The sequence below is a fragment of the Coffea arabica genome, chromosome 8c, assembly GCF_036785885.1.
Source record: "Coffea arabica cultivar ET-39 chromosome 8c, Coffea Arabica ET-39 HiFi, whole genome shotgun sequence".
NCBI lineage: Eukaryota > Viridiplantae > Streptophyta > Magnoliopsida > Gentianales > Rubiaceae > Coffea > Coffea arabica.
The window spans coordinates 44331044-44343784 of record NC_092325.1 but is presented as its reverse complement, the minus strand read 5'-3'; the positions used below and the strand labels follow the sequence as shown (position 1 = coordinate 44343784).

Here is a 12741-nt window from a genome sequence, read left to right as displayed (position 1 = left end):
ATATATTTATACTTGCAGGTGCATATTCTATTATAACAGGCAAGGTCAAACCAAATGAATCGATTTTTTTCCTTTGAGCGGTATACCAATCAAACTACTCAATCAAGTAATTCAATCCTGGTCGAAAACCAAAAATAAACCCGAAGACAAATCGGACTTTTTATAGATAAATAAATAAAGGAAAAATAAAAATAAGAGGAAATTAGCCGTATTGGACCTATTGGGCCCTTAGCAGCCCAAACATGGTTCTAGCGAATGAGCCAGTTGAAATGCCCCATTGGGCACTTCATCCCCATGGATCCACTCTTGCAATCAGCCTAGTGTCGGTCGCCTTCAATCTCATAGTCATAGAGGCCTACTAGAAATTATTTCTTTTGTTTTTTTTTTCCAGCTGTTTTAAGAAACGATTTTCAACTAGTGCATCCTCCCTCTCCAGAAAACTGGTCGTATAATTTCAGGCTCTGGGCTGCATTTTCCATATGAAGGTAAATCTCTCCCGCTTCTTTTCCGAACACTACGATTTACGTACATGTACACAAGTGAAGAGATAGAGAGAGAGAGAGAGAGAGTCCCAACTCCCGAAGCCCTTATAAAACAAGTATGCTAGTGGACCAAGTGTTTGTGAAAATGTCTATCTGAAGTTGCTCGGTTGTTTTTCTTTTTTCTGATTACTGCTCAGAATAGTTTTAGCTACTACTTTACTTTTCTTGAATTAACTCATTAATCTACCCTTTTACTTTAGAAGGTGTTTTCTAAAGTTGCACTATGGAATTTGATGCATTACAGGGATGAAGTACATGAAGCCCGCGAACTTGTTTCAAGAACTGATAAAGACAAATTCACGGAACAGAAGCCGGTTACTTGGTTTAGATGTCGGTGATAAATATGTGGGTTTAGCTGTTTCTGATGTAAATAACAAAATCGCATCACCTCTCAGGTAATATTTGCCTATCTAGGAGCTTAAGAATTGCGGTCTTCCATGATTATAATGAATGCGTCGGAGGACCCGAGAACATTTTTAAAGTAATGTAGAGTAGTTCACTATGATTTTACAATGCATGGGATGAACATGGTTGACGTCTGGTTGCAGTGTTCTGCTACGGAAGAAAAGTAACATTGACTTGATGGCCAGTGATTTTGAACTTCTGGTTAGTATTAACTTTTTATTGTTCTTTTTGTTTATTTAACTAACTCATCTGCACTGAGCAAGACAGTGGGTAGAGTTTATTTTTGGATCTTTTGACTTAAAGATGATTATTTTGGATTATTTTTCCAATTGGGTATTGGGTTGTTAGAGTAATTTTATTAAGCTTCTATTGTTAGAGGTGCCTCACTGAATTTAACTGAAGAAACTATTCATCACTATCTTCTCGAATGAAAGCATCCTTAAGCTAGCACCTATGGCAAGTTGCTTTTACTGCTGAGATGCTGCTTTAAACTGTGGATGGAGTGAGTTGTATTAGTCCTATGATCATTAAAAATAACTTGTATCACTGATGGAAAAGTTGTGCTTTTGACGGTAAATTGTTCAATTAAGATCACAGTCCTAAGATTTGGCATGACTATTTTGTTTCAGATGTTTTAATTTTATGATTTATTGTTTTCAGAGCTGTTTGAATTTGTTGATATGAATATTCTTCGGGGGAATACACCTATTTTACTTTAAGATGTTTCATGGAATAAACATAAAGAACTAATGATATTGCCTTTTTGCCTTCTGCACTTTTGTTTCCTTCTGAATTTTTTGAAGGTACCAATATGAATTGCATACTTTGTGAACCAAAAGATTCAATCCTTCAGTTTCTATCTTTCACATTTACATGGATTATGATGCCACTCTTGCTTCTAATTGCATAGTGGATTTTTATAACCTGAATATCTAGATTATTTTGATGAAATTTAGATTCATTTCTTATATGCTTTCTCTGTCTGCAGATCTCTCAACTTTCCCTGACAGGCTTTGTAATTGGCTATCCTTTTGATAGACAACAGAGGAACAGCGCAGATGTGTGTTTTCCTCTTATTCTTCTTCTTCTTTTTCTTCCAGTGAACTATATCTTATTCAGTGAAATATAAAGATATGGATTCTCTCTTCACAAGTATAATGGCTCGTCTTCCCCTGATTCATTATTGTTCTCTCCTGCAGGCTGTGCAAGTGAAGCTTTTTATTGATGATCTTTGTAAAACAGGGAAACTTGAAGGTGTAAGGTATACTTTCTGGGATGAGTGTTTTACTTCAAAGGTGGGTGCTTCTAACCGCTGATATTGAAGAAGTAATTTTATGATACTGAATGGCCTTTATCAAGGGAAGCAGTTGATAGCATGAAATGGTTCCTAATCATTAGATGTTTGCAACCTCCTTGTTGGTACTTAAAATTGCAATGCAAATCTTCATTCTGGATATAGTCATGCTTAGATTGTATTACCAGATTGAAGGAATCTATCAGATCTGGAATTGCAAAACTGTGAAATGTGTTTCATCTTGATATTACTGATTTGATAGTCTTCTTTCTTCTTTTGTAGATAGTTAGCCTCATCTTTTCTAGCCCTTTCATCTAATGGTGGCATTAGCAAATAATAATAATGTGAATGGTTTCGTTGCAGAATGTGGAATTTCTGTTGAAGCCACTGAATTTGCACCCTGTTCATTATAAGACAATAATGGACAAATTTGCTGCTGTTGGAATCCTACAGGTCACAATAATCTTCCCATTGTACTGAAGTTTTGATTATATAAACTGCAGAGTATGACTGAGTTTGGTAGATTAGCCTGTGTAAGAGGTAAGAAGCAATTTCTGGTCAGATAACTCTGCAGTGTTACCATTTTGATTATTGTGCCAAGGAAGCCTAGGTCTAGAGGCTAAGGTTGAGGCCTTAGGAATCAGAGTCCTGAGTTCAAATTCCTGTTCGCACTCCCTGCTTCTTAAATTCCACTCCTCCCCTGCGTTAAAGGAAAAAAGGAAACAAAAAAATACCTTGATCATTGCAGTGTATTGTGTTACCAAGTCTTTTCGTCTTCATGGGAACCTTCCTGAGCTACCAGTTTGATAATTGCAGTGTATTTTAGTTTTATTGCGATATCCTTTAATTGGGTAAAATTAGGAGCATTTCAGATGTTGAATGTTTATATCTAAACCATAATGGTCCTATTTCCCATTAGCTATGAAACAATAGTTATACTTGATTTGTTTGCGATTGAATTAGATGTTTCATTGTTTCATTTTGGGATCTAATTTAAGTGCTTATCTTTGACAGGGGTACTTGGATTTCGTGAATAGAAGTCACACTTCAGAATCGACCAAGTAAGATTTTCTTAAGAGTAGCACTGATTCTTTCGGTGGGAACGCATCATCACACATCTTTTGCAGTAGGCCTTCTGCAACTTGGTCAAGTGTATGTAGCGTAGTACTGAAGAACGGGGCTATCATAGAGTTATTACAGTCTGAATGCTGAGTTTATGAGAAATATCTAGTGCTTCCAATTTGCCGGTGGGGATGGAAGATGCCTCCATATTCGATCTTTTTGCATGGCTTACTGGCGGAGGATACATGAAATATGGTCATTATTACTGGTCTAATCCAGAACTATAATGGACTGCGCTCAAATTAGGACCAGAATTGTAATGGAGTGCTCAAATTGGGACCCTTTTAACTTGGCAAAATAGTGAAATTCTTGATGTAGAAAAACTTTCAAGCTTCGACAAATTTACGTAGATCGGTGTCTAATCAGTGCTAGGGCGTTTAATTGGGCCAAAGGAAATTCGGGGGAGTACATCTCACTTCTAAACCAAAGAAATGCACTACTGTTATAGTACATGTTTTAAATTTTAAGCAAGCATAGATGCCTGAACGCTTGACTAAGATGACCATGTGTCATTTTGTGTTCGGTACGGGCACCCCCGTGACTGGGCCTGGATGGAGATGCTACTGCTCGTACACTACAATAAAGACAGTCTATTAGATATCATCTTTGGAAAGCAGCGGTCAACGGTCATCGGTCAACTGTGCTGCCCATATCCCATCATTTATGATAGTGCAGAGCACAAAATGTCTTCGTGTTACATAAATGTTACACTTGACACTCGACTCTGATTAATGGCCTTAGAGATTTTGTCAATTCTTTTAAAAATTTCACATTAGGATTGTAGGATTAGGATACGGGTCGGGTACTCGCTCTATTGACCGTATGAGTGGATACGGGTCGGGTACTCGCTCTATTCATCATTTGATTGATTCGACTTGTATTTTGCGGGTCAATTATTTTCTGACCTTTATCCGTCCCGTATATCAGCGGGTACCCGATTATAGGGTACTCATTGAGATAAGGTCGGGTCAGCGGGTACCTGTTTCGTCTCATTTATCATTTAATTTTTTTAAAAAATTATTTATATTAATTTAATTTTATATTTTAGACATTCATCTAAAATTTAATAATTTTTTTTCTCAAAAAAGGTTTCTCACTAACTAGAGCTACAAACGAATCGAGCCGCTCGAGTCAAGCTCGAGTCGAGCTCGAGCTCAGAATATTAAGCTCGTTAACTCGCGAGCCGGTTCGCGAGTTTGGGTATATATATATATTTTTTATTTTTATTTTTATTTAATAATAAAATTACGTATAGTATATATATATTTTTTATTTTCATAATAAAATTACGTATATATCCTTAATATTTTATTATTTATTAAGAAAAAATATTATTTTATTTATTTTTTTAAAAATAAAATAAGTATTTTTTATTTTTTTTCGAGCTCGAGCTCGGCTCGACTTGATTCGAGTCGAGCTCAAGCTCGAAATTTGCCGGCTCGTCAAGCTCGAGCTTGATAAAATTTAGTCGAGACTTGACTCGATTAGCTCAAAATTCGACTCGACTCGACTCGTTTGCAGCCCTATCACTAACAAACAAGCATGTGAAGAAAATATAAGATAAAGGTAAAAAATTCAAAATCAATAAAAGTTTGAAATAAGTGATACAATTTTTAATATATATGTTTCACATTAATTAAACTTTTTTTCTATAAAATATAAGATCATGACCTCTACAAATGAATATTGTAAATAAATTATAGTCTCTCATATTTGTAATGCAATTTGTTCAATAAAATTACTTATTTAGTTCTAAATTATTATTTTATAGTGTGTGTATAAAAATAAAAATAAAAAATATATATATGCGGGGCGGATTGGGTACCCGCGAGTTTTTAATTATGTGACCGTAATCCGTCCCGCATCTTAGCGGTATCCGACTCTCTTTTGACCCGATCAAATAATAAAAATCGAATATCCTAATTTTATGAATTTTCGGGTTAACGGATAATTTTGCCCACCCCTGCTGACCCGAACTATTCTCATGTTGTGCTCAACAAAATATGAACTAATAAATTTGACAGAAGAAATGAGCTAGTCTATATATCTATAATACAAAATGAGTACTAAAATTGGGGAAAAAAATGAGTGCTTGACGCAATTTTGAATTGGGAAAATGAATCTTCCCGGTACAATTTCCAAAATGTCGAACTTCTTGCATGTTTGGCAGAGGGATGGATAACGTCTGTTCTCTCCTTCGGCTACCTACTTTTGCAGCTATATTTTATTTAATCAAAAGAGTTTTGACTTCTTTTGCATAACGAATTTGACTAGGATCATCATAATTACTCGTTAGCAAACTAACTGTAAATTTTTTATTCTTTTGTCAATTAAGCGAAATAAATGTATAGTTCATTCGCAATAGCATAGAGAGCTCCTCCAACAACAAGTACAAGAAGAAAAAGCATGACCCCTTTCTTCAGTCAAATCATGGCTGTTCTTAATCAAGATATGCTTATCTCGGACTGCTAGTACAAGTATTCGTCGAATTTTTTTGTTTTGTTTTGTTTTGTGAGAAATCTTCTTGATCTAAACTTGAGCGAGTGTTTATATTTGATTTTACAACTGTTTATGAGATGGGGAATTGAATTGATCATATTTTCTTTTTGGTTTGAAGTGAACTACTGCCCAAATTTCTTGCCATCATCAAATGTTTCAGCCCCTGTTTGTTTTTTTCCTTTCTTTTCAAACTTCTTTTGACTCAACTCTGAACTCTCTCCTCTCTCTCTCTCTCTCTCTCATGGGTGACTCACAAGAAGCGTCCTTCTCTCTCATCAGTCATACTCTGGTCTCTTGTCAATGAATGCTCCATCCCAAGTCCAAAAAGCAGCGCGAAGCAATCCCACAAAAAGAAAGTTCTCATTAAATTCATCAGAAGAAGGAAGAAGGCAGTGGAGAGATTCAAATAAAGAGCAAGAAAAGGATACCCTGTCCCAAGAAATTTCATGTACCAGTACTGTAGCAGTAGTATTCTGATATGGACAAGTTGGTAGTCCTTAGGTGCACCCAACTGTCCTCCAACAGGCCTCCACCCCTCAAAGACCTCAAGTCAGAGAAACACCGTCACTGATCACTAAATCGCCCCCTGAAACCCTTTCCATAAATTATTATTTTATAAAAGTTAAACCATACAATTTTGAATTTTCTTTTTTAAAAAAAAAAAAAAATTAGCCTAGCCTTCTCTTACTTTAATTCAAAAGTTCAGTAGTATTTTCTATTTCATTTCACTTTTGTCTTTACCCTCCCTCCCTCTTTCCCAAAACTCATGCTGCCCATCTCTCTCTCTCTCTCTCATTTCCTCTCCCCCATTTCAAATCTAGGGTTTCTTTTTCTTTTTCCTTTAGTTCTTTATCTATCTGAGCACCCTCTCAAGAACTATCGATTTTGAGCTATCATTTGTGGGGGTCTGTGAAACCATGGGTTTTCAGCATTCTTCTTAATTTAGCTCTGGTTTCCGTGATCTTTAACTAAAGAATTTTGTTTAAGTTTCAATCTTTTTCAGTTTTGCTGCATCTTTTACACTTTTTTGGTGAGTGTTAACTTGAAGATTTCTCTTTCCAAAATTGTCTGCTTTTTTCCCATGATTTCTCCAAAACCCATGTTAAACCCTTGTTCTGATTTTCCTCTAATTTATTAATTTTTTGAAGTTATGGTGTATCTTTTCTCTGTTAAGATTTCGGTTTTGTAGTCAGATTTCTGTAGGGGGGTCGGTTTTAGATTTGGGCTAGGTTTGTTCAAAGAGTGGATTTTTGTTTTGCAAGTGTGGATTTTATTGCAAAGTAGGTTAAAAAAAGGAGTCCTTTTGGGGTTAAATTTCGTTGAGTAAATGCATGGATGGAAGAGAAGGAATGGCTTCATATTACCTCAATAGAGGTGGTGGGGTTGGTGGGTCTAATTCAGGGTCTGGTGTAGGAGTTGGTGTTGTTGGGGGCGGTGGGGGTGGGGGCTCAATGACCCCAACAGGGGTGCCCGCACCTCCTGGTTATAAGACCCTTACAAACCCTAACATTTCAGTGCAGTCAAATGTAGGGGGTGGTGGTGCTCCTATGGGCTCCGCATTCCAAGTAGAGAACCCTTCACCCAGTTATGCTCATGGCATTACTATGTCCATGGCTTCTACTGTTACACCTGTTGAAACTGTGAAGAAGAAGAGAGGGAGGCCTAGAAAGTATGGCCCTGATGGGGCTGGGGCTAATATGGCTTTAGGATTGTCTCCCCTCTCTTCTACGCCATCCCCGGGATCAATCACGCCTGGGGGCTCGAAAAAAAGTCGGGGGCGGCCGCCGGGTAGTGGATGGAAACAGCGATTGGCTCCACTTGGTAAGTTTTTGTTTTCTTGATTAATTCGTGTTGTATTTATATGCATTGTTTTATTTTAGCCTAAATGAGACTTAAGACTATTATTAGTTGGTTAATTGAGTACTGTACTTCAAAATAGGATCTTCAGGTTGCTCTTGCTTTATTTCTGAAACTGCTTTTCTACTGGGGATTTTTGCGTGAGTCCTAGGTGGGAAGTTTAGTTTTTGTTCTCCGATTTTTAATCAAAGTATGAGTCTTTTATGGAGTTTTCCCTTTTCAAATTCTTACAATGTCTTTGATAAATGCGTATATGTCTGCTTTGTAGTTTGACTTTAGTGAAACTAAAATTACATTGATGGAAATTCTGCTACTTAGTTCGGTAGTAGATGCAACTGAAATTGTAGTTTTCATGGTCAAAATTGAACTTAAGATCCTATAGATCAGCCTCTTGCATTGCTTTTCTAGTAATTGTATGTTCAGATTAAGAGACATTGATAAATTATTGTGATTTTATAGTATGGCACCCTTTTCTTGAGCTCATGGTTTTTGTTTTTATTTTTGGTGGCAGGTGATTGGATGAATAGTACTGCTGGACTAGCTTTCACACCGCATGTCATTCATGTAGGAGTTGGAGAGGTATTGAATATGCATTGGTTCGCTCCAATATGCATTATATGTTGCCTATCCTGATCTAGAGTGTTTCTAGATCAAAGTGATTAAAAGGAAGAGGATGGTGCCTGTATGAATATGAGCTAGTTATAGAGATCTATATGTTTTGTTTTATTCCATTTTTTTGGGTGTGGAAATCTAATTGAGCTGAATGTTGTCTTGTATATCTATAAAATTCTTGTTTAAGCATGCAACTCTTGCTGATAGAACATGCTTCACTACAATTGTTGTGATGCAATCTTGTTGTCAAAGCCACAAATTGTGTACCATTCATGCTAAGTGGATGGATTATTGGTGTTGATAAAAATTTCTTTAGTATATGTCTTTAATTTGAGTTGCATGCGTCAGTAACAACTGTGGGTAATGTGACTGCAGGATATTGCTGCAAAGATATTATCATTTGCACAACAGAGGCCAAGGGCTTTGTGCATTTTGTCAGCTAATGGTTCGGTATCTGCTGTAACACTCCGGCAGCCAACAACCTCTGGTGGCACTGTAACATATGAGGTCAAACTCAGGCTTTTTTGGTGCCTTATACTCAAATTTAGAAGCATTTTTGTACCTTATCTTTATAATTTGTAAAAGTTTTTGCCCATGGGCTAGTGATCTTTGACAGAGATGTTCAACTTTCGAATTATACAGGCAATATACAACATACACATGAAGATTTTGGTGAAGTCTGCTGTGATGGTTTATGATTTATCATCATATTTATTGGCATGCATTTGAATTTTTTGCCTTTTTTATTTTAAAAATGGTCTACATTGAAATGAACCCTTTTTGTAGTTATAATAAAATATTTTATCATTTGCACTATAATATGTTTGCCATGCTATTAACATGGAATCATGTTGTTCCCCATCCTAAGTTGTTTCATTCAAATGCAGCAGTTTCTGTGGAAAGATTGACGTTTTGGGGGTGGACCATCTTTACTTCAGAAGGATTGTGGAAATTGAGTTCATTTAGATGCCAAGTATTTAACTTTTTTGATTCTACATGCTCAATCTGATCCCAGTTCGTCTAGCCTCACTGCTCTATCACGGGGATAGAATCTTTATCTTATTTGTGTCTTCTTCTTGGTGTTGTCATTATTAATAATTATTTGTGTCTTCTCGAGGTCTTTTGACCTTATTTTTCATCCAGTAGATGCTGTCAGCTGCATGATTAAATGGAGAAGAGTGAACCCTTTTTATGTTGAGCTGGCTTAATTTTATTTTTCATCTGTTAGATGCTGTCAGCTACATAAATAAATGGAGTAGAATGAATCCTTTTTCTGTTGCTGCTTCTTTTTTCATTGTATTTTACGTTAGACGTAGAACTACATGCCTTTTGTTTCAGACCCTGGGATAAAAACCAGTGATGGCTATTGAGATTCTTTCTAGAAGCACCTTCCAATGTTAATTTCGTAGTACTGTTACTCAATGTCAATAGCTACAAACAAACAATGCACATTCATTCTGTCAAGTGTCCTCAAGCTTGAGCTTGTTTTGCAAAACAAATTTCATATGTATTGCCTTTTATCTGTTGACTATTTTCTTGTAGGGTCTGAAAGATTTTTTTCACATGCTAATTTTGGTGGTGGAAAGGGGCTTACAATTCATTTGGTGTTTGTGGGGTGAGGGAAGTGGAAAGCAAGAAAGGTTTTTTTATGATTTATACCCTGATATAAGTCTGCATTTTTTAGAAGTCAAAAGGATTTGGGTCCTACAAAATGTCAGTCCTACCTTGAACATGGGCTTTTTGTGGTACTTATCTGGGTAGTAACCAAACAGCATGCCCATGAGTTTTTTTTTCTATGCAAAGCAGGTATAAAGAACTTGGTGGTCACTTGTGAATACAAGGATGTAGCTTTTTATTGTCTCAAGTTTTTGTTTGGTCAAACTTTTTGGCAATTCCTGAATAGTTAATTAGTAAATGTTGTTTTCTATTGGATAGCTTTTATATCTAAGCTGAATAGATTGTGTAAAGCTATTTGTGTGGAATATATCCTGTATGTGCACACTCTGGGTCCGTGTTTTTCTATCATGCTGCATCAAGTTGTATGCTCTCTACACAGAGTTAAGATGTCCTACATAAACAGTTGGCTTTAGAGGACTTGGTTACTAACAGTTGGCTTTAGTGGACTTGATTACTACCAGACACCGGATTTTATGCTTGATTTGTTTCGGATGTTGTGTAATGTTTTGTTGGTTGGTGTGTTGTTTTCTGTTACCCTTAATATGTGCCTTATTGTTTGCATTTTCCTTGTGTACAAATGCTTATTTACCCCCCAAAAGAAATCATGTTGTTCCATGGACTTGCTTAAATTTCTATGCATATCAAGTAGTGTAATTTTGTGCTTTGTCTTATGCACAAAACTTTGTTTGGATGACGTAATTATAATGCTCCCTGCCTTGTTTTTTTGGGGACAACGTCAAGTTTTCTAGGTTATGGCCGTGCTAGCAGGTCTATAATTGTTTTTTAATGGTTAAAGTGTCAGGTGTCATATAATTTTATAAATCTTTGCTGTTGGCAACAGTGATGATTTTTCTTCTCTGAGAATTTGTGTCTGTTGCAAACCAATGACATCTATTTTATTTAATTTTTCAGGGCCGTTTTGAGATATTATGCTTGTCTGGTTCCTATTTGCTTGCTGAAAGTGGTGGCCCTCGTAATAGGACTGGTGGTCTTAGCATATCTGTATGTAGTCCTGATGGGCATGTCATTGGCGGTGCAATAGGGGGTAGGCTTATAGCCTCAAGCCCAGCTCAGGTACTTTCTCGGCTTAGTACCTTCTTTTTGGCAGCTTCTGTTACCTAAATTTTTATGTTGATGGGGATCTTGTTGGTAAGTCGAGTGGGTGGGTACTGTTATGAATCTGGAGGCATCAACGTGTGTTTCCTACCTTTTCTCCTCGTGTTTTGGCTGCCCCGTGGAGGTTGAGGAAGGATGATATCATGGGGGGAGATAAAGAGTGTTCTAATCACTTGGTGTTTGTTTTCGAGGTTATGAACATTTTCATTTAAGTTGGTTTTTGGATGTTGTATAGGTCGTGGTCTGCAGTTTTGTATATGGTGGTACCAAGGGAAAGAGCAAATCAGAAGCTAGTGATAAAGATGACAAGAGCATAGTACCCAAGTCTGAAGACAAGTCATCAGCACTGGGTAGTGGTGCTCCTGGTCAGGATCCTACAGGAAACTCTGGAGCAGGTGGTTGGCCTCCTGTTTCCCGGCCAGACTTGAGGAATCCCCAGACAGAGATTGACCTGACGCGCGGATGATACAATTGCTGCAATCAACACATGGCAATTTTTGTATATATGTGTTGTTGTTGTAAATGAAACGGGGAGAGAGAGAGAGAGAGGGACTCTTTGACTTATGGTGCGACCACCAGTAGGCAATGATGGTTTGTGCTAACATAGCCTCTTGTAACAAAGCTGCCCCCCCTTCTTAGTGTTTTTTTAGTAGTGAATAGGTGGTCATGGTTGGCGCTGGTAGAGCGCATATTATGGCTGCTTGTAGCGGTGGTTAAATATGATGGTCTTCGGCATAAAACTTTGGGAGCTCTCTCAACAAATTGATTGGAGTACCAATTTGGGTCTACATTACTGTTGTAATTGGATTTCTTGAGATGCAGAACTCAAATCAAATTGCGGGTTAACTGAATTTTTTGGGGCTAAGAAGAAGTATCCTCTCCTGAGCTTTTTGGCTTCAGTTTTCTGTTTTTCTCTTCTTTTTTGGCCTTGCACGCTGTTCTTGTTTTGAAGATGGGAAGAACGGAACAAATCAGTTCGAAGACATTTTTCTTTCAAATGGAACGTTGTACGGAGCTAGGAGCTGCGGCCAATATTTGGATGGAAACACAGGCCTTTCGAGTAGCGTGGGGAATGCGGTCTGTCACAAGCTTCTCAATCAAGTACAATTGGGTTGGGTTGGACCGCCCAGTTTTGGGCTTAAATTTGGCACGTTGTGCGCGATGCCGATGATTTCATGAATTGACCAAATTACCCTTCCAACGCACGCACGCAATATAAAATTTCACAAAAAAAAAAAAAAAAAAAACAAGATGGAAGTAAAGAACAAGATCGAGATTAGGAAAAAAAAAACCCTGCCTTCTAAGCTATCGGTAAAACATTTGCTGTTTGAAGTGGTCACATAGAGGGCAAAAGACAATCCTCCGTGTTTTGGCAACAGCAATGTAATTGAACTGCATTTTCATGTCGACATGCTACATAGTGGGCAACTAAGTATCAGGGTTCATTGTGATTTGATTTGATTGGTTCTAGCTTGGAGCAATCATCAGTTCTCGTCGATTACCTTGGAAATCTTCGAGAATCCAGACATGGTAGCTGCCAAATTAACATCTTAGTAGTGTGGACGCCCAAAGGGACAAGTGACAACACACTCTTTTAATTCCAAAGTATCTCATGTA

The 12741-nt window shown here is 37.2% G+C and overlaps 2 protein-coding genes across 3 annotated transcripts; both read left to right on the top strand.

Moving 5' to 3' along the window:
- Positions 1-339: 339 nt before the first annotated feature.
- LOC113705571 (uncharacterized) lies at positions 340-3728 on the top strand. Of its 2 annotated transcripts, none has more exons than XM_072064114.1 (7): positions 340-485; positions 787-937; positions 1091-1148; positions 1936-2007; positions 2147-2242; positions 2605-2694; positions 3256-3728. In XM_072064114.1, exons 2-7 carry the CDS (start codon positions 789-791, stop codon positions 3304-3306), a joined length of 516 nt encoding a protein of 171 aa, XP_071920215.1. In that variant the 5' UTR covers positions 340-485; positions 787-788; the 3' UTR covers positions 3307-3728. The 2 variants fall into 2 exon arrangements, with proteins under 2 accessions (XP_071920215.1, XP_071920216.1); XM_072064115.1 differs by lacking the exon at positions 340-485 and adding an exon at positions 507-648.
- A 2856-nt stretch (positions 3729-6584) lies between these two features.
- LOC113707180 (AT-hook motif nuclear-localized protein 5-like) lies at positions 6585-11975 on the top strand. The gene is made up of 5 exons (XM_027229377.2): positions 6585-7683; positions 8231-8298; positions 8707-8838; positions 10921-11082; positions 11360-11975. The coding sequence occupies exons 1-5, from the start codon at positions 7194-7196 to the stop codon at positions 11588-11590; spliced, it is 1083 nt and encodes a 360-aa protein (XP_027085178.1). The 5' UTR covers positions 6585-7193; the 3' UTR covers positions 11591-11975.
- The last annotated feature ends 766 nt before the right edge of the window (positions 11976-12741 follow it).

What these genes read in the sequence shown, in the direction of transcription:
- LOC113705571 (XM_072064114.1), top strand. Translation starts at nt 789, where the DNA reads ATGAAGTACATGAAGCCCGCGAACTTGTTTCAAGAACTGATAAAGACA. An exon ending in CCAGTGATTTTGAACTTCTG is followed by an intron (nt 1,149 to 1,935) that starts GTTAGTATTAAC and finishes CTCTGTCTGCAG; the next exon opens with ATCTCTCAACTTTCCCTGAC. An exon ending in CTGCTGTTGGAATCCTACAG is followed by an intron (nt 2,695 to 3,255) that starts GTCACAATAATC and finishes TATCTTTGACAG; the next exon opens with GGGTACTTGGATTTCGTGAA.
- LOC113707180 (XM_027229377.2), top strand. Translation starts at nt 7,194, where the DNA reads ATGGATGGAAGAGAAGGAATGGCTTCATATTACCTCAATAGAGGTGGT. An exon ending in ACAGCGATTGGCTCCACTTG is followed by an intron (nt 7,684 to 8,230) that starts GTAAGTTTTTGT and finishes TTTTGGTGGCAG; the next exon opens with GTGATTGGATGAATAGTACT. An exon ending in TAGCCTCAAGCCCAGCTCAG is followed by an intron (nt 11,083 to 11,359) that starts GTACTTTCTCGG and finishes GATGTTGTATAG; the next exon opens with GTCGTGGTCTGCAGTTTTGT.